Source organism: Gavia stellata, chromosome 22, assembly GCF_030936135.1.
Source record: "Gavia stellata isolate bGavSte3 chromosome 22, bGavSte3.hap2, whole genome shotgun sequence".
NCBI classification, from domain to species: Eukaryota; Metazoa; Chordata; class Aves; order Gaviiformes; family Gaviidae; genus Gavia; species Gavia stellata.
This window is the reverse complement of record NC_082615.1, coordinates 1,003,591-1,022,657: the sequence shown is the minus strand read 5'-3', so window position 1 is coordinate 1,022,657 and position 19,067 is coordinate 1,003,591. Positions and strand designations below refer to the sequence as shown.

The 19,067-nt window shown below is 53.0% G+C and overlaps 2 protein-coding genes across 3 annotated transcripts in view; one reads left to right on the top strand and one right to left on the bottom strand.

Moving 5' to 3' along the window:
- MAP2K4 (mitogen-activated protein kinase kinase 4) overlaps positions 1-3,245 on the bottom strand; it is a 105,400-nt gene extending 102,155 nt beyond the window's left edge. For both annotated transcript variants that reach the window (XM_059828128.1, XM_059828127.1), the window contains exon 1: positions 3,146-3,245. In XM_059828128.1, coding sequence (XP_059684111.1) covers positions 3,146-3,245 — 100 coding nt within the window. The remainder of the gene's footprint in view (positions 1-3,145) is intronic.
- A 10,308-nt stretch (positions 3,246-13,553) lies between these two features.
- TMEM220 (transmembrane protein 220) lies at positions 13,554-18,917 on the top strand. The gene is made up of 6 exons (XM_059828313.1): positions 13,554-13,625; positions 13,767-13,796; positions 14,897-14,957; positions 16,914-17,037; positions 17,863-17,922; positions 18,760-18,917. Exons 1-6 carry the CDS (start codon positions 13,554-13,556, stop codon positions 18,890-18,892), a joined length of 480 nt encoding a protein of 159 aa, XP_059684296.1. The 3' UTR covers positions 18,893-18,917.
- Positions 18,918-19,067: the final 150 nt, after the last annotated feature.

Here is a 19,067-nt window from a genome sequence, read left to right as displayed (position 1 = left end):
AAAGAGAAACCCCCTGCAAGAGGCCCTCACCTCAGGCCAGCTTGCCGAAGCACGCATCCTCTGGGTGCAGCCTCCACAAGCAATGATGGATCACTGTTCAGAGGAGCACTGCCACGGCCCCTCAGTGGCGGGCACGGGCTAAAGCCATGGGAGTTGTCCCACCCTCTCCCGCTCCCACCACCGCCCTCGCAGCAGCAGTTGCATAAGCCGGGTCAGAGAATGTTTCTGGCTGAAAATTAACTGAGCGAAACTTTTTTTTTTTAATATAATTACTTGTTTCCAGCTTAATGACTTCCCTGCTCCACCTTGCCATACCATTTAAGCCAATTAAATCGACACTGACGCAGTCCTACCTACTTTTCTCCCCACCCAGCAAAGCATTCCCGCACTTCCCTTGCGCCAGCGCTTGCCCAACCCCCAACCAGCAAATGCTGGGCATCCAAACTGCAGAAAACTTGCCACTTTTTGTTGGGCTGGCTTTGCGACAGCTCAGCTTGCCTTGGCATCAGCAGTGAGCCAGTGCCAGCGGGACATGTGCTGGGGGCAAGGCCACGGTGCCCCTCTGAGAGCAGCCGGACCTGCCCCGGCAGACTGCAGACACGTCCAGCCCCTTCCCATCCCACCCACAGACTCACAGAACCACAGAATCATTAACGTTGGAAAAGACCTGTAAGATCATCAAGTCCAACCACCAACCCAACCCCACCATGCCCACTAAACCATGTCCCGCAGTGCCACATCCACACCCTCCTTGAACACGTCCAGGGATGGTGACTCCACCACCTCCCTGGGCAGCCTGTTCCAGTGCTTCACCACTCTCTTCAGTAAAGAGGTTTTTCCTAATATCCAGCCTGAACCTCCCCGGGTGCAACTTGAGGCTGTTTCCTCTTGTCCTATCACTTGTCACTTGGGAGAAGAGACCAGCACCCACCTCTCTGCAACCCCCTTTCAGGTAGTTGTAGACTCCCTCGGCTTTGCACAGGCGGTCGTGCCGCAGCAGAGGGATCCCGGTGAAGGGCTGTCCTCCTGGGATGGAGTTTCTTGCTGGTTCCAGTGGTTCTACCACCACTGTCACAGCAACCTGCTCCTCCAGAGCCCACCCAGGATCCTACCCTCAGCTCCTCCCAGGGCACCTAAACACTCTTCTGTTACCTTAAAGAAAAAAAACACCCAAACACCAGCTTTCACCACAAGCACTCGCACATCGTCAAATTGGCCCTGTTGCCCTGAATTCATGTTTAAGTAGCCACTTCAAACCAACTGCCACAGAAACAACTGCCCTCCCTCCACCTGGAGAAACGATGCAGCTCCTACATCACAAGCTTACAGGGCATCACAGGTTCTGGAGTCAGGGTGCAAAACCAACTCTCAGCCCTGAAGATACATGGGATTCAGAGGAGCGATTCATAAACATGAAAAACAGGGGTCAGGTGGAAATAGAAGGGGCAGCACAGAGAGTTGTAACCGTGCTGCAACGAGACTATTTCTTGTTTTACCACAACCACTTTGGCATATTGCGGTTCAGTTGTTAATCCATGCATTTAATTTACAAGGTTTGGGATTCTGGTTTTTGGAAGGTGATGTAAACATGGATAATCCCACCTTCCCAGGGCCCAACCGGTACCCACTCCTTCATCTAGCAAATATTCACCCTTTTATTCCAAGAATACCAAACTCCTTAGTTTATAGCAGCACTTCTCTGCTCGAACAGGTCCCCATCAGTCTCAGCGCAGTCTCTCCTAGCAGGACAGAACACAGATGATAGTAAACAACTGTGACAAACATTATTTTCTGAGAGCGCCTGCGCCTCTCTCACAGAGAGAACGACCTTTCCTTCCTCTATTAAAAAATAAAGGAAGAGTCCCTAAAACAGGGCAAACAGCTTCTTAGTATTACCATCCCTGTATTAAACTAAAAAAAAAACCAGCCAGCTCTGCATCACCTCAGCCTAATAAAGCCTAAAATGTTCTTCAAGCTGAGAGTATTTTTCAGTGGTCTAACTTTAAAGGTGTTTGTTGTAGCTTTTCAGAAAAATAAATACCCACCGCTTTTGCAAGACTACTCAAGCATCAACAAGTGCAGGCGGGAACCCCGGCAACACGATCCTACTGTAACACCGAAAATTTCCATCAGAATAAAACAAAACTGAACCAGCAGTTCACCGCTGAAGTGGTTTTACTTAAAGACCTGCCTTGAGAAAAACATATAAGCGGACAGAGGGCCAAGGAACCCCGCACCCCGAGGCCGGCCGGCAGCCGTGCCGGGGGTGCACGAGCGCAGAGCAGAGCCATCCCGTTGAGGCGTTCAGGATCACCGGCCCGGCCGCCCGCCAGCTCCCGCCGCCCGGGGCCGCGTCCCGGGCAGCACAGCGGGGCTGCCGGCTCCACTCCGACCGGGCCTCCCCAGAGCCGCCGCCGGGATGCTGCTGCCCGCGGCCCGCGCGGGTCACCCCGGCGAGGCCGCGCAGTCGTTCCCGGCTGGAAGAAGCCGGGGCCGCGTCCAGCCGCCCTTTGTCCCGCCCCGCGGCTCCCTCCTGCCGCCCGGGGCAGCGCAGCCCCCGCCGAGAGCAGGGCTCCGGCGCAGGCTCCGCGCCCCTCGGCAGCCCCGGGCGGAGCGCCGCGGCGGCGGGCAGGGCCGCCCTTCCTCCCGGGGAGCCCGCTGGGCGCGGCCGGACCGCCGAGCGGGGCCGGGCGCGGCGGGAGACAGCAGCCGGGAGGAGCGGCGGGGCAGGCCCGGAGCGGGGCCTGCCGGGGCCGGGCTGAGCGCCGCGCCCCACCGCCGGCACCCCAGCGAGCCGGGGCCGCGCCGAGGGGCCGCGGCGCGGGTTTCCCGCGGGCAGCGCCGCTCCGGACGGCGGGCACGGCCGCGCCGCGCCGGGGTCCTGAGAGCCGCGGCCCGCCCGGGCCGGGGCCCGGCGCGGGGCGGGGGGGGGCACGGGGCGGCCGGCGCCGCCAGCCACCCCCCGCTCGGGGGCTCGCCCTCGGGAACGGCCGCCCAGCGGCGCCGCGCTCGGCCCGGGCAAGGCGAGACCCGCGGCGGGCACCGCGCTCCCGGGGCCCGGCCCAGCCCGCGGAGGCCTAGAGCGGGGCGCGCCGCCCGGCCCGGAAGCGGTGGCCGGGCCGCGGCCTAGCGCGGGGCTGCTTACCCTGCATGCTGCTGGCGGCGGCGTGCGCCTGCGGGCCGCCCGGGCCCGGCCCGCTCCCGCCGCCGGCGCCGGAGCCGCTGCTGGGGCTGGGAGTCGCCATTGTGTGCGCGGAGAGGGAGCAGCGCGGCGGCTGCAATGCAGCAGGGACCCTCCCAGGCAGGACACCTAGAGCCCCGCCGCCGTATAGCAGCTGCCGCCGCCGCCGCAGCCGCCCCGTCCGCCCCCGGGCTGGGACCGCCGCTTAACCCCTCCCAGGCGGGGCGCCCGCAGGCCCGGCGCCCTGCGGCAGCCGCTGTGGCGAGGCGGGAGCGGGCGCTGCCTCCCGCAGGGAGGGAGGAAGCCCCCGCCGCCCCCCGGGGCCGCGCTCGGCCGGGCCCTCCGCCGGACGCCTGCCAACCCCGCGGCGCTCCCTGCCCCGGGAGCTGCGTGGCCCCGAAGTCTCCGTCCCCAGCCCGGTGCCAGCAGCCCCGCTCCGCTCCTACTTCCTCAGGCAGGAGGGGCATCGCCCCCTCCCTTCGCCCTCAGCCCCTCCGCGCCACGGCTTCCCGCCGGGAGCCCTGCTCCGTGCTGGGGCCCCACCGCCACGGTGGGGCCCACACGTTTTGCCCCGGCAGCCCCCTTGGCCGGGGGTGCCCAACAGTCTGCTCGCCTCTGTCTCCCATCTTGGTGCTCGGGGAGGCCCCTTGAGGGCCGGCAGTTGGTCCAAGCAGTTTTATCCGATTTCTCATCTTCCCCCGTGGCTTTTCCTCCCACACAAGCAGCTACTTGCAAACTTCTCATGTCTTTCCTGGGCACCACAGGGCATAACTTCCTCCTGTGTTTTCCATGATACCCAGGGCAGCAGCCCCTTTCTGCCACCATCAGTCTCCTCCACGTTTTCTATCCTCCCTTAGCCGCTGCTGTTCATTCCAGCACAGTGTTTCTGATCCTACCTCTAACTCCAGTGAACTTGGAGCCTTAGTCATAGGGACAGCACATGCCAGGAATTAGAGCAGCAAAATGGGTCCCCCAGAGATGTGGGCTCTCTCTCCAGCCCGCTGCCTGACTTGGGCAAGTCCCTTCACCTACAAGAGTCCTTGTTTCCTCAACTGTGTAACCGAAATAATACTGACCTCCTTTATAAATTGAAATCCGCTGATGAAAGAGCTAGACGCCCGAGTGCTAGACAGCAGCATGCAGACTCTTTCCGTGCTCCTCTGTTGACAAGGCTTCTCTGTGCTTCTCATGAAGGTGGTGATAGAGCAAAGGCCTCAAGTCCTGAACATGCGCTGGATGTGCCTCCAGAAGCTGCCAACCGTTACCCTCTGTGCAAGCACAAACGCAAAGGGAGAAAGAGGCTGGGGCAGGAGCTGCCTCCCCTTCTGGCCTTCGTTTTTCCTTCTTTCTCCCCCAGCTCAGCTCATATTTATTTATCTCACCTCATGTTAAGGCCAATATTTTTCTTTCCTCTTGTGCTTTGAGCTTGAGAAAGCATCTTCTCCTGTCCTAGAGTCTTCAGGTTTCCCTGCTCCCTGATAAGGTGTCAGGGAGATGGGGTGAGACTCAAGAAGTAGTCCCGGGGGCACAGAAAGAGCCCAGCCTTCTGCCCAAACCCTGCTCTCCAGTGGGTATCTCAACATTCTGCAGAGCTCGACTTGGTCAGGAGGTGAGAGAAGGGGGCAGAGCTGGTCCTGACCATCTCCCTCTTTCTGCTCTGTCCTCCCAACTCCTGCTAGACCGGCAAAGTCATCTTCCTCTCTGTCAGGGGTGCAGCTTTCCTTTGCCTTGGGGAACACCATCACCTCTTCACACACTCGGGCCAAAATCCCAGTAACCTATCCGCTGGGTTTGAACTTAGGCTGCCACCCTACGCTGTCCCACCCTGGCCTCTGCTCTCTCTGGGGATGTTGATGACTAGTTCAAAGCCGCATACAGTCTGTCCCCTCCACCACTTTGGTTGGAGAGAAGCGGGAAGCACTTGCATCCAGAGCTTCCCACAAGAACAGCCCTTCCTAAATGCAGTTTGTGTGGGCACCATGGCTGGTACCCATCAGTGCCAGCGCCTAGCAGAGCCTGTAACAAAGACTGCAGACCCCACAGCATGCAGTAGCGCAAGCACACATGTCCAGGTGAAGGTGAGCCCTTATCCTTTCCTCCCATGTTCCCATATGGGATACCACACCACCTAGCACAAAGTGGGATCCCAACACTAGATCTTCACCTGCCTAATGCCAGGGAACACCAAAGATGGCTACTCTGCAAAGAAGGAGTCACAGGAGTGGAGCGTAACACAGTGGACGGGCAGCAGCCTCAGCAGCAAGAGCCCAGACACCTGAGCAAGGTGAGCTGGGCAGGTCCCATGGCAGCAACCAGGGTCAGCCTGGACTCCAGACAAGTCTACTGCAATGAGGCAGGTCTGAGGTTAAGCTGAGTCCACAGGTCAGGGTCTGGCTCATGGTCCCAGGACATGGCCAGGCACACCAGCAGCATAGCTGTAAGGTAGCCTAGGTGAGAACCAAAGTAAAAGCTTTGGCTAAAAACAGCTCCCAATGGAAAGAGCAAAGAGTGATTTCTCCACCCACTCCCTCCAGGCTTCTTCCAGCTTTTTTTCCAACTGCTCCAAAGCCACCTGATGCTTACTAAACCACTTGCTCTTAACAGCAAACTGGCCTTAAATGCTGAGAGTTAAACTCCTGGGGAGGGAGGGTGCAGTCCAGGTCCTGACACAAAAGACATTCCCCCTCTAGTTCCACAACTTTCCTTTCTCTTACCTCTCTTGCTTAAGCCTTCTCTTCTGCCTTAACCAAGAGTGCAGGTCTAAAGTTGGCATCTTGCAGGCTGTGATACAGAAACCCAGTGCCTGCTGGCAAACACTGGCAGAAGCTGACAGCTGGCTTCCACCTCTACTTTGTGCCACCTGCATGTGGTTTGCTTACAATTAGGTAAAATCATACTGTTTATCCTTCCCCCCCTGCAAATCTGGTAGGATCAACAATACCTGTCCTGACAGCTGTTTGTGAAACCTGTTCTTAAAGACCTCCAGTGATGGAGATTGCACCATCCCCCAGCAATCTGTTCTGGCACACTTCTATCCTGACATTATCTGAAAGCCTAACTTAAGTTTTTCTGTCTGAGCTGAAATGCTTTATATCCTGTCCTGCTTGCGACGGCCGTGGCCGCCTTCGAGATGACCTCTTAGGCCCTCGATGACTGTAATGTTTCCCTTCCCCTCCTCACTCCAGCTTTCTCTTCTACAGACTACATCAACTCGATTCTTCCAGCTTTTCTTCATGTTTTCTGTGCCTCCCAGCATCCTCATGGACCTCCTTTGACTTTTTTTTCTGTTGATCTGCATTTTTTGAAGTACAGTGCCCCTAGGTAGGCATATTACTCCAGCTTCTCTTGGAGGCTGCACTCTAGGCTCATATGCTACAGCGTAGTGTTTGCCTTTTCTGCTGCTGGTGTTCAGTTTGCTCTCCATTATACCTTGGACTCTTTTTTGAAAAACAGCATCCACCCAGTTGTTCCCTCACTTATATTTGTGTTGCTCACTGTTCATAAAGGTAATGCTCAAAATTTTACCTGTTGAATTTTGCCCTATGGGTTTACAGCCCATTTCTCCCATTTGTCAGTCTAGTGCTGAATTCTGTCGTCTTCACTGTCCTTCGCAGCCTGGAGTAATTTGCAGGCTTAATAAGGCACTCATGGGTGTTAATCATCTAGGCTGTTAACTGAAGTAATTAAAAAGATCTGGTGTCAGAGTGGACCCCTGCAAAAATCCCTTCAATATGTCCTTCCATTTTGACAACCACTGCTAATTAGCACTTGCAGTACAATTATCTCACCAGTTTTGCACTCACCGTGTGGTCATATCTTAAGAGAGGGTCAGGACAGCCAGGGTTAAAAACCTTCCTAAAGTCAACATATATGACATCTGCTACTTTTCACTTTATGCCTAAAAAACCTGTGCCATACCAGGACATCAGACTGGTTTGTCGGCATTTGTTCCTGATGACTTCGCGGTGGCTGTTGTCCATCCCCTTGCTGTACTCTAGGTGCATGCAAGGGCCTTGTTTAACGAGTTGTTCCAGAACTTTTCTGGGAATTGAGAAGGACTGTAAATTAGCATTAAAGAAAGCAGCTGACAAAGCATAAATGAGATCAGTTTGAGTGAGGTCTATAAAACTAATAAGGGAGGAAGAAGGTTGTTAATACAGGATTATAATAAGGACGAGAAGGAGCTCAATCTATTGAACACTTCAGACATGTATCCCCTGAAGTTAGTAAATCAGTGAACATGGGGGTCCTCCCCTTCTCAGTAAGGTGGGCTCCAATATTCCCTGCTCACGGCACCTGAGCCACTAGTTAAGGCAACTAAAACCAAAGCCCTTTTGGCAACATCACCTGTGTAACCATGCATTTATCTCCAGATGTCCCTATTTGAATTGCAGCCAGGGTTCTGGGGCCAGGAACACACCAAAGCCGCCGAGCCCTTCACCTGTCCACCCGGAGCCTCTTAACCAGTTTTGATCTCATCAAAACCAATTTATGGTCATTCATGGCAGCATCATCAGTGTCCGCAAGGATGAGCACTATTATGGAGTGGGTCCCTGGAGTGGGTGACTATGGCAATGTTTCAGTAACATCTCTGGTACAGGCTCTTGGGAAACAGCCTGGGTCTCCCGGAGTCCCGGTCTCTGCAGACTCCCCCAGGGCTCAGTTTTGGGGTCGGTCCTGTTTAATATATTTATCGATGATCTAAATGAGGGGATTGAGTGCTCCCTCAGCAAATTTGCAGACAACACCAAGTTGGGCGGGAGTGTTGATCTGCTCGAAGGTAGGAAAGAGGGATCTGGACAGGCTGGATCGATGGGCCGAGGCCAATAGGATGAGGTTCAACAAGGCCAAGTGCCGGGTCCCGCACTTGAGTCACAACAACCCCATGCAATGCTACAGGCTTGGGGAAGAGTGGCTGGAAAGCTGCCCTGCAGAAAAGGACCTGGGGGTGTTGATTGACAGCTGGCTGAATATGAGCCAGCAGTGTGCCCAGGTGGCCAAGAAGGCCAACAGCATCCTGGCCTGTATCAGAAATGGTGTGGCCAGCAGGAGTAGGGAAGTGATCGTGCCCCTGTACTTGGCAACGGTGAGGCCACACTTCGAATGCTGTGTTCGGTTTTGGGCCCCTCACTCCAAGAAGGACATTGAGGTGCTGGAGCGTGTCCAGAGAAGGGCGACGGAGCTGGTGAGGGCTCTGGAGCACAAGTCTGATGAGGAGGGGCTGAGGGAGCTGGGGTTGTTCCGTCTGGAGAAGAGGAGGCTGAGGGGAGACCTTATCGCTCTCTACAACTACCTGAAAGGAGGTTGTGGTGAGGTGGGTGCTGGTCTCTTCTCCCAAGTAACAAGTGACAGGACAAGAGGAAACGGCTTCAAGTTGCGCCAGGGAAGGTTCAGGCTGGATATTAGGAAAAATTTCTTTACTGAGAGAGTAGTCAATCATTGGAACAGGCTGCCCAGGGAAGTGGTGGAGTCGCCATCCCTGGAGGTGTTCAAGGAAGGTGTGGATGTGGCACTGCGGGACATGGTTTAGTGGGCATGGTGATGTTGGGCTGATGGCTGGACTTGGTGATCTTACAGGTCTTTTCCAACCTTAATGATTCTGTGATTCTGTGATTCTTTGATTCTGTTTCAGAGCTGGGCTGCTCGGTCCATCCCTGCCGCACTCTCATTTGAAAGCCTCTGTCCTTTACAGGCAGAGCTGCTGAACTGAAGATAAACTTGGGCTTCTATAGGCTAAGAAGCAGACTCAAGAGGGGCATAAGGAGGGAAAATGTTTTATCTGATATTGAGGAACTAATTTTCAAGTAGCTCAAATTATACTCAACTGTACTAAATGTTCTTGGCCTCCCTCGTATGGAAGAAAGCAGTATTGCTGGAGACTCTCTTCAGAGAAAGTCTGGTCTGTCCACGGAGAGGGGGTGGTTATAGGAAGTGCTCGTGATAGTTGGTAAAGCCCTAAAATCAATAGCCTCGACCTTTTCTTTGCAGTAAGCACACCAAAAACTAAAAATCCTTTATATTTCTAAAACACACTACAGCCTGATTGCTTTTGAATTAGAGCAGCAAAGAACGAGACAGATTCAGATGCCCCGGTTGGTAATCTGCTCGCCTCCTTCCCACCCTAGTCTCACAAGAGACAACAGACAGGCCTTTTGCCCTCTCTTGCTCTTGTGTCACTGAACTTTGCTGGCTTACAGCGTTGCCAAACCCTCCACGCCATCCCTCCCAAGTGCCCACGAGAAGCTGCTTTCTGCCAGCCCAGCAGCCCCTTCCCCTTGGCAGAAGTCCTGTCCCACCCCACGCAGGGCTCTGGCTGTGCCTGTCCGGCTGGTTCTCTGCCTCTTTCCCAGTCTCCATCAGTTTCTCCCAGCTGCTCTCCAGAAGCCGCAATCTCCCCTCCAGACCTTCAGCCCAGCCGCAGCACAGAAACCAGGTGGGTTGTGTAGGTTTGCACAATAGCTTGTGGCCGGACAAATGAGAGAGTCGTAGAGTTCATCACAGTTGAATTTTCTTTTTGCAAGATCAGTGAATATGGTTGGAAAAACCAGACAGTAATTTGTAATTTTGTTTCCCACACGAAGAAGAGCTGGTGTGCCTAGAAAGCTTCTCTGCTTTTATTTTCCTATCATATAAATTACTCTAATGAAAGGCACACTGTCTCTTACATTCTTCTCTCTTATTACCACTACTGTTACTTTTTAATCCTTGACATTTCTGTTTTCTAGCCTGAGATACCTCCCCTCCCTTAGAAAATACATTCAAAAGCCTATCCTGGACCTGGAAACAAAGCATGAAAGCAATTCGTTACTAGAGCACATTACTAGGTTTATTACTAGAGCACTGCTCCTTCCGAGGTGAGGGGAAGGAACTGAAGATCTGGGGACAGAGGTTACAGCACAAAGACAAACATTGCTGAGTGCTCTCCAGTGAGGTCCTGCCTCCTTAAAAAACCCGAACAAAGAGTATGGTGTGGTTTATGGTGCCTCAGCGAGGGAGTGCAGCTCGATGGGGACCTACTGAGAAATTGCAGGAATATTTGGACTGTTGCCCTTGCTAATCCATGCATCAAGCTGGGTTTGGTAAGAGGACAACAAAATGTGGAGTGTAGTTCCTCAGCTTTCCTTTAAGCATTTGTAGTCCCTTCCCGGAGTGCTTGTGAAGAGGAAAGTCATCCATGCATCAAGCTGGGTTTGGTAAGAGGACAACAAAATGTGGAGTGTAGTTCCTCAGCTTTCCTTTAAGCATTTGTAGTCCCTTCCCGGAGTGCTTGTGAAGAGGAAAGTCATACTCTTAAGGGCACCTGTAAAGAGTGGCTTAATTTTCCTGGGCGTCGGGATGGGAATGTGAATCAATTTAAATGTCAGGAGGGATTTAGTTATAGTGAACATGGCCTGCTCTTCTGCCTGCAGCTGCCAGAAGTTGTTTAATGTACAAAATAACACAATTATTATGAACCATAAAGCCTACTCAGTGGAGTTGTAACAATGGCAGCCATTTACAGAGACGGCTCTTACTTCTCTGTGACTTTCTCTGCAGTAATTTAATCTCTCATAACCTGCTCAAGGAAAGACTGAGTTAAAAATAACAGATGAAGATGAGTATTAATCCCCTCCACAAATGTGGACACATTCACATGTCCTCTGCATAATGGTTCAGCAAGACCTAATTCTGTTGGGGGCTGAAGGGGCTGTATTACGCTGTTACTGAAATCAGTGGGAGAAATGATCTGACAGAGACTCAGGTTTGGTAGATGGATATGGTAGATAAAACATTTCTAAAGGACCCACTTTAAATTCATCACTAATTATCACTTTTGATCATAAATGATCAGCGAATGAGGCAGTACTATTCTTCTGAGCAATATCCTTTTTGTTCTTCAGACAACACAGAAAGACTGAATCTCTTCTTAAACACAAAACTAATCCTAGACCATTGAATCGTTACAAAAATTTCCATCTAAAGCCCAATCTCTTGGTAAGGAAAAGAAAGAAGTCTCCTCTTATCCCTGAAGCACTATTCTTCCCCTCACCCGTAGTTCTTCAACATGACCAAATTTCCAAGCCCTGGCATAGCTGTGACACCCAGTGCCACATCTGTGCATGGCCCTTGGGAGACAGAAGACACTTGTGACAAGCTCACTGGGGATGCTTGGAGTTGGTGCTCACTCTTGGTGTGTAACAGGAGGCCTTTCTGGAGACAGTTCCTTCTCTTCTGCTATGCCAGCTCTCAGTCAGCTTAGTTATTCCTACAGTAGAGAAAAAAACCCTTTCGGATACCTACCACCAAAGTTAACTATAACAAACATGAATCTCTCTCACACGTAGGTTGGATATAGAGGTGGGCTCACAATGTTCTTTGCAACTAAACAGGATGGTTCTTGACTGTGAGGACACACTGGACAGAAACGCAGTGGAAACCTCACTGTTCATAGTTTTGACACGGACTGCAGGATTTGCAGTAGTTCCTTATTTTGCCTTGCTTATGCTGAAAAATGAATATCTAGTCTTGCATAGTCCTGCCTCACCTCAGAGGTACCCCTCAAAACAGCAGTAATAGATGGTCCCTGCCTGGCAGTGTCACCACTAGCAGCTTGATCTGCAGCGGTACTGCCAGCCATGGCTGTTCCCAGCCCCTCCCCGGGAACTCTCTGAGCTCAGTCATGCCCCAGCACCCGTCAGCCCACTGCAGTGACTGACGGTGCAGCTCCACAGCCATCTCAACCTCAAACAGTCTGCGCCAGGGCTCTGCACTCCAGCTACTCCTGCTCCCCTGACAGCACCTTCCTGCCTTCCCCGGCCACTGGCACACACGTACTGAACGGGGACAAGGAGCTCGTCAGGGAGCAGTGAGGGCCGGCTGCTCCCTAAGGACAGGCACTGGGAGGGACACTATGGCCAATGGGGCATGGGCAATGCCTGTCCCACTGCCCCGGCGCGGGGCAAGCAGTGCAGACACAGGGACTGCATCCAGATCCAACCGAGAGCCCAGATCACCAGCCAAATTTGTGGAGACAAGGCAAGCCTGAGGTCAAGCTGGGAAGTCAACCTATGGGTCAGGGTCAGGACCAGGCCCGGTGGGGGTAACCAGCATCAGACGTAGCTGGTGAGATCCGTGGCAATGAGGCAGGTCTGAGATCAAGCTGAGAAGTCAGCCCATGGGTCAAGGACTGGATCAACAGGCTCCATGGGCAAACCCAGGCAAGGCTGTGGCTGAGCTGGAGATGGGCACTCCTACAGCAGCTCAGGCAGGGGCTGTGGAGCCCCGCACGAGGGGTTTATACTTTCGCTTAACTACTTGCCAGTTTTACTGTACAGGTTTGTTCATGTGTATTCACTGAGACGAAGATCTAATTCTCTTTCAGGTACATGAGTTATCACAGAAACATGGAAATGTTGCTAGGAAGGCATGGCTGGAGGTCTTGAGTCCAACAGCTCAACTGAAGCAAGATTGTCACAACATCAGACCAGGTGAGCCATGGCTTTGTCTAGGTAAGGCTTGGAAATCTCCAAGGATGGAGGTCACACAGCCTGTCTGGGTCACCTCTAGCAGGCTGCATGATCCTCCTCGTGAGGACGTTTCCCTAATGTCCAGTCAGAACCTTCCGAGCCACCATTTGTGGCCACTGCCCCTTGGTACGTCACCTGATACCAGCAAGGGTGGCTCTGCCATCTCTGCAGCCACCCCACAGGCAGTTACACACCGTTACTGGACTTTGCTTCCTCTTTGCCCACTTCTGCTCAAAGGTCACATTCTCTGGACTCCTGACAATCCTGGACACCGTTTGCAGGGCCCCAATCCAGGTCTTCCCCATCCTTCCTCACCGGGGACCCTGGACAGGACCAAAAGTTGCAGGTACACCAGCACCGGGTCAAAGAGGGAATAATAACTCCCTGCAGTGTGCTGGCCACACTTCTCTGCATGGAGCCCAGGACGTAGTTGGACTTATTTGCCCCAGGAGCTCGCCGATAGATGACCTGTTGGTGACCAGGCTGGCTCGTGTTCAGTCATGCAGCCGATGAAAGGTTGGAGCCCCCCCGCTTTCCCCCAGTTACTGGAATGCGCATATTGTAACTGCCGCGCACAGCCCTGGGGTTTGGCCCGACGTGAAAACAAGCGTTTTTCGGTCCTCTCTAAAAATTAATCAGCAACCACGGGCAAGCCGCGCCGACCCCCCGGCATCCCCCTGCGTCCCCGTCTGCAGCGAGCCCCGTCCCCCCCCGCAGGGGCGGCCGGGCCCGGGCCCGGAGGGCGCTGCCGCCGAGCGGGGGGCGGGCACCGGGCGGCCCCGCCCCGCCCCGTGGCCCCGCCCCGGCGGCCCCGCCCCGCCCCGTGGCCGCGTCCCGCCCCGGCGGAGGCGGAGGCGGTGCCGGCCATGGCGGGGCGGCTGTGGCGGCTCTGCAATCTCCTCATGGCCGCCTTCTTCGGGCTGGCGGCCGCCGTGCAGGTGAGGGCGGGGCCGCCCGGGCTGGGGGCGGCAGGCGGCCCCGCCCCGCCCCGTTCCCCTCGCCTCTGGTCGCCTCCCGCGGAGCGCGGCCCCGGCCGGGGCGGCGGCTGCAGGGTCTCAGTGCGCGTCTCCTCGCTGCAGGTGAACGATCCCGACGCCGGGCTGTGGACAGTGAGTACGGGCTGCCCTTCCCGCCGGGCAGCTGGAGCGGGGCGGGTGCCGGGGGCGGCCCCTCCCCTGCGGCTCCGCCGGCCGGCGCCTTCCCCGAGGGGTCCCCGGTGGCCCCAGCCCCGCTCCGCTGCGGCCACCCGCCCGGCGTCCGGTCCGAACCGGAGCCGCCGGAGGAAACCCGCTCCTCGCTTTTAGTTGAAGAGCAAGCAGGCGCCGGGAAAACTATCTCTCTCCTGCAGCGACGGCTGAAATCCGACCGTGCTTCCAGGATCCTCCTTATTTCACCCCTGATTTGCACCTGCCCCCCGCAAAGCATTGGTTCCCTGTGCAGAACACACCAAACTGCTCTCGCTCTTCCTGCCCTGCGCCCGACCCCCCCTGACCGGGCGACCTCCTGCCTCCACCGCCACCTCTGCTTGCCTTGGACCACCAGCTATACTGCCTTCTGTCGCCGCTCAGCTGGGCAGGGCGTCCTCGGTCTCGAGGGGAACTGTAGAAAGAAACCCTCTTTGTCCTCTTTGCCAGCCCTTTCTCGGGCACATGAACAGCCCGGTGGCCCTGGCTCTCTGTGCCCAGGGCAAGGGGGAACGTCTCTATGTGACAGGAGCTGCTGGGTGGGCAGGGGCTGTCCCCTGCACGTCCCTTGTGCAGGGGGACATCCCTTGTGTGGGTGAGCCCAGCTGACAGCGGCAGGGCTGGGCTGCGGCAGCAAAGGGTGCTCCTGCTCCCAGGGGAGCCGGCCAGCGCAGGCGGAGGGTTTGGGGGGCCATGAAGGGGGGGGGGTGTCCCGTAGGAGCTTTCCCTAGGGGATCAAGATGCAGTGCAAGGGGCTTTGCAGGGGGCTGGTTGGGCAGCGAGGACTCGGGAACCCAGAAGCTGAGGAACACGGACTGGCACTCAGCTGGTGGTCCAGGATTTTGGGGGGTGGTGGTGAAGATGAGCACCAGCAGTGCCAGGGCATGCCAGAGGGAGAGGGCTTGGCAGCTGTCTGCACATCGGACAAACTGCTGCGAAGGGGAGAAGCATTGATGCGGATGGGCACTTCAGCGTCCTTGTCTTGCGAAGTTTTGCTATAGGGTAGATTTATGTTTCATTAACAGGTTGTCTACTTAGTGCCAGCTGCCCTGACACTGCTTGTCAGCATTAACCCTTCAATAACAGGTATGATATTGGAGTGCAAAACAGAGTCTCTGCTCAAATTTTGCCCCCCAAAGTTTTTTTTTTTTTTTTTTTTTTCAATTGAATCACAGATTAAGATTAGGCCATGTGGAAACATGCCCTACTACCTTTTGAGGGCAAAAAGCTGTGAGACCTGCTTCTACAAAAGCTGGTCATTGGTTTAGTGCTCATGGTTGGATGGGCTGCAGGTGAACGGAGGAGCCCTGCATACAGGCCTGCCACTATGATGGTCTTACCTTTGCACCTCGATTCCAGCACTCAAAGCCTGAGTGGAGCACAAGCCTGGGAGCATGCTCTGAACCTGGCTCTGGTGTTGATGTTAGGACATTAATTCGCTTTGTTTCCTTGTTGTAAATCTGCAGTTTTGCTTATCTACCACATAGAAGAGCAGTTGAGCTGTGCACAGTCCTGTGAAAGAGCTAAATGTCATGTTCAGTACTAAGTATTGCAGCTACCCCACAAAGCACACGGGCAGTGATGGGGATGTTTAGGGGCTTCAGTGCAGTGGCTGAGTTTCCAAGGGCATACGCTAAGGGGGCTAATGCCACATCACGTGTTGAGAGAATCAGTCAGATGAGATTTGGTCCAGGAATCCAGAAAATAGCTCATTTTTGTATTTTCATCCAGTAGCAATTATTTTAAAATAACAACATTTTATATGCACAAAGTGACTGTATCTTTTCTGGATGAATACTTATTCTGAATAAACGAAAACCACACGCCAAAAAAGAAAATCTTCAAGAGTGCATGCTGTTGTCACAAATCACACCGTTGCAGTCTCTTGGCATTCTGGCTACCTTAAGCGTATAAGTGGCAGCATTCATAAAGCCAAAACCCATGAGGGCTGGTTGCCTGTGGTTTTGAACATTTCAGGGGAGGTTTATTTGTGTGATAGGTGTAGCTTCAACATAATGGCATTTGGCTGGTCAAGAGAATCTGCATGTTAAACTCACAAGTAGGTTTCTGTTACTTGTGCCAAGATCTGTAGAAAATAAAGGTTAAAGTAGCACAACTATGGCATAACTGGACATTTATGTATATTCACCAAGGGATATTTGCCATTCAAATCTGTGGAAGACCCAGATTCTGCCTCTGCTGAGCTGCGGTAAGTTCAGCCAAACGGGGAATCAATTACAACATGGGGTCACGCTGAGCTCTTGAATTTTGGCAGCTCATCATCTTTAATGCTTGCCTTGAGGGGTCAGTGCCCAGAAAAGACTGCTTTTAACTTTACAGTTTTTGCTGTTGATACTGCTGAGATGAGCGAGGACTGCCCATGTCATTTGCTCACCTGTCCCCCACGAGCCCCTGGGAATGGACATGGAAAACCACAAGAATTGGTGGGCCCACATCATCTGTATTTCTCTGTTTAAAAACATCAGTCCCCAGGCTCATCATCACAGGCAAAAGCTCAGGCAGAGGCTTATCCAGGAGTGTGAGGGAAGATGCTCCCTGTAGTGTGGTGGTCCCTCAGTAGCCCTGACAGCTGGCTGGGAGCTGGGGCTCACTCCCCTGGACTCTGGTGGTCATCTGGGGTCATGCTGAGCGTCTGGTTGTGGCTGTGAGCTCCGGAAAGGCTGTTCCTCCTGCTTAAGAGAACTTTCATTTATAATCCACCTTGTGATTTTTTTCCATGCATGTTGAATGCTGTAGCCTGTTTTGTTTGCTGGAGAGGATAGGAAACCGTTTTCATTGAGGTGCTGCTGCCAAGAAGTTGCATTCCTAGGAAAGCAAGCCACAAGCCCACTAGTGTTTATTTTCAAAGGCACTTTTTAGCAGATTTCCCTGGTCATAAAGATGCTGGTATTAATTCCATCTTCCTGCCTAAGATGAGTGTGTTTGCTGGAGGCATCTTTTTTAGCAACTCAGTTGCTTTTTGATTTATAGGGTTTACTTCATGCTACATTGCAGTTGCTGGCAGTCTATTTTTTTCCTCAGATACTGGTGTTTGGAGGAGCCTCTGTGACCTTCATTCTGCTGGTTGCATTGTTGGGACCATTGCCTTGGCTTGCTCTTTGTTTGCTTACGCTCAAGGAAACATTTTGCACGAAGAGGAAGGCAGGTAAGTAGTGGTTTTTATTTTCCCCTGCAGGAATTCTGCATGCCAGGCCATCTCTTTCTGGTGGTCACCTTGCTAAACATTAGTTGCTGGGCTGCTGCAGTGAGTGCTGTTGGTCCAGGGGAATCAAACCAAGGAGGAGGGACTGTAGTGCTCCAAACCAGCAATTTGTTGAACAGAAGAGCTAAAGGAAGAGTGAACAGTCATGATTCCTTGCCTGATTGTGGCAGTTAGATTTAATTGGGGGCAGTTCTGGCTTTCAAAGACCAGGGAGCTAGCACAGTGAAACAGCTTTGTTGTTCTCTTACTGGAGTAGTGGGAATGGGAATTAACGTTTTAAAAACTCTTGAGGTGATACCGTGTGCGTGTTTATCTGGCACAGGCTGCGGAGTCCTGTGAACTGCCAGGGATTGAGGGGGAGGGAGGATTTCTCACCTGGACACTCAGCTATTGCCTAAAGTAGGTGCTTGCACAGGATTGAGGTGAAGCACTGGCAGCTACTGCGGCTGTTTACGGTCTGGAACACTGGGAGGCTGCTTTGCTCTCTGTTAATGAGGGAAACGGGCTGTGGAATATAAGTTTAGTAGCGGAACAAGAAGTGGAAGCAGGAATTTCTGCCGCTGTATAGCTGGGTCATGTGTGTTTGTAGATCTGTGGTGGGAAGCAAAGTTACTCCGTGCAAATACCTTTATAATTATAATCCCAGTGAAATATACTGAACTTTTCCAAAGGAGCAGACACTACTGTTTTGGAGGCCAAAATTGTATTTTTTAAAAGTAAATATCTGCTTGTATTATTTTCTGATCTGTTTTTTGTTTGGCTTTTTAGAGAGTTGTTTGGTCTGGTGATTATTACAATATGGATGAGTCTTTGTCGCAGTTCAGCAAAGTAAGTTTTGTTTCCTTTTTTATTTTTAATCCATTTGTATGTTTGCATTTAGTGACTAGCTTCTTGAAAACACATAGTTGATTTTGGCTGCTTGTTTTTCTGCTTCATGTCACTGTCTGAACTTTCTCAGATACCTATGCAGTAGTAGCTGGTGCTACAGCCTGTAGGATCTTGCACAGATAAAAGTCTGTGGGGGAAATGTAAAGCTACATGAAACATTTTTTCTGGTCCCCTGGGGACCATCTGGGGATGTTTTCCCTTTGTGTAAGGACAGCGCGTGCCTTCTGTGGAACAGGCTAGTGAGTGTTGGCCACAACTGCTAATAAACTGCAAAGCCATTGCTCCCAATTTACAGAACTTTCCAGTGAGGCTCCCTGTACTGGCGTCCACTGCATCCATTGGAGCCGGTAGGTGATGCAGGCAGAGCTGGTAGAAGCCTGTGTGAGTGGCTGCCTGGCTACAGTGGCTCTGCACTTTTCCCCTCCAGGCTCCTCAGAGGACTGTGCTACAGCAGTTCTACTAAATTCTTGTTACCTGGGAGCATGAAAAAATCCCAATCCACCAAACAGTACCTTTGTGCTGGGAAAACATGTCACAGATACTCCAGGCAAGCAGGGTGCTTTTTTTTTTTCCACCTGGTTTACATAGCCTGAGTTGGCAGAAAAACTTTTTCTGCTGGCATGTGGTGCCTCTCCAGTAAAGGACTCTGCTGATGCATCCACAGGAGCTACATGAAAGTGGCCAAAGGCTCTCTGCTGTCTTTCCAACTGCAGCCAGGTGTGAATGTTTTGTAGCAGTCTGATTTGAAGTAGCTCTGTTGCATTTGCTTCTTTCTAGGAGTCCACTGGGTGGAGTTCGCTTGATTGCTGCTATCGTGGTTACCCTCTTCCCCTTTGTTTCTTGGCTGTACATTTATGTGAACAAAGAGATGCGAGCATCTTGGCCAACGCACTGTAAAACAGTGATTTAATTGGGTGGGAGAAAGCATGGAATAAATATTCTGACCTTACTTGCCTTTGCTTTTGGTTCTTCATGAAAGGTTAGTATCAGTTTGATAGGACCCAAGAATGCCTGGCTGCTTCCGGCAGCATGGTTTGAGATTTGTTAAAAAAATTGAGGAACAGTATCAAATCTGAGTGGAGAAT

Excerpts from the sequence above, each read along its gene's own strand:
- TMEM220 (XM_059828313.1), top strand. The coding sequence starts at position 13,554 with ATGGCGGGGCGGCTGTGGCGGCTCTGCAATCTCCTCATGGCCGCCTTC. Across the intron at positions 13,797-14,896 it reads CCGACGCCGGGCTGTGGACA|GTTGTCTACTTAGTGCCAGC; the intron begins GTGAGTACGGGC and ends TTTCATTAACAG. Across the intron at positions 17,923-18,759 it reads CTTTGTCGCAGTTCAGCAAA|GAGTCCACTGGGTGGAGTTC; the intron begins GTAAGTTTTGTT and ends GCTTCTTTCTAG.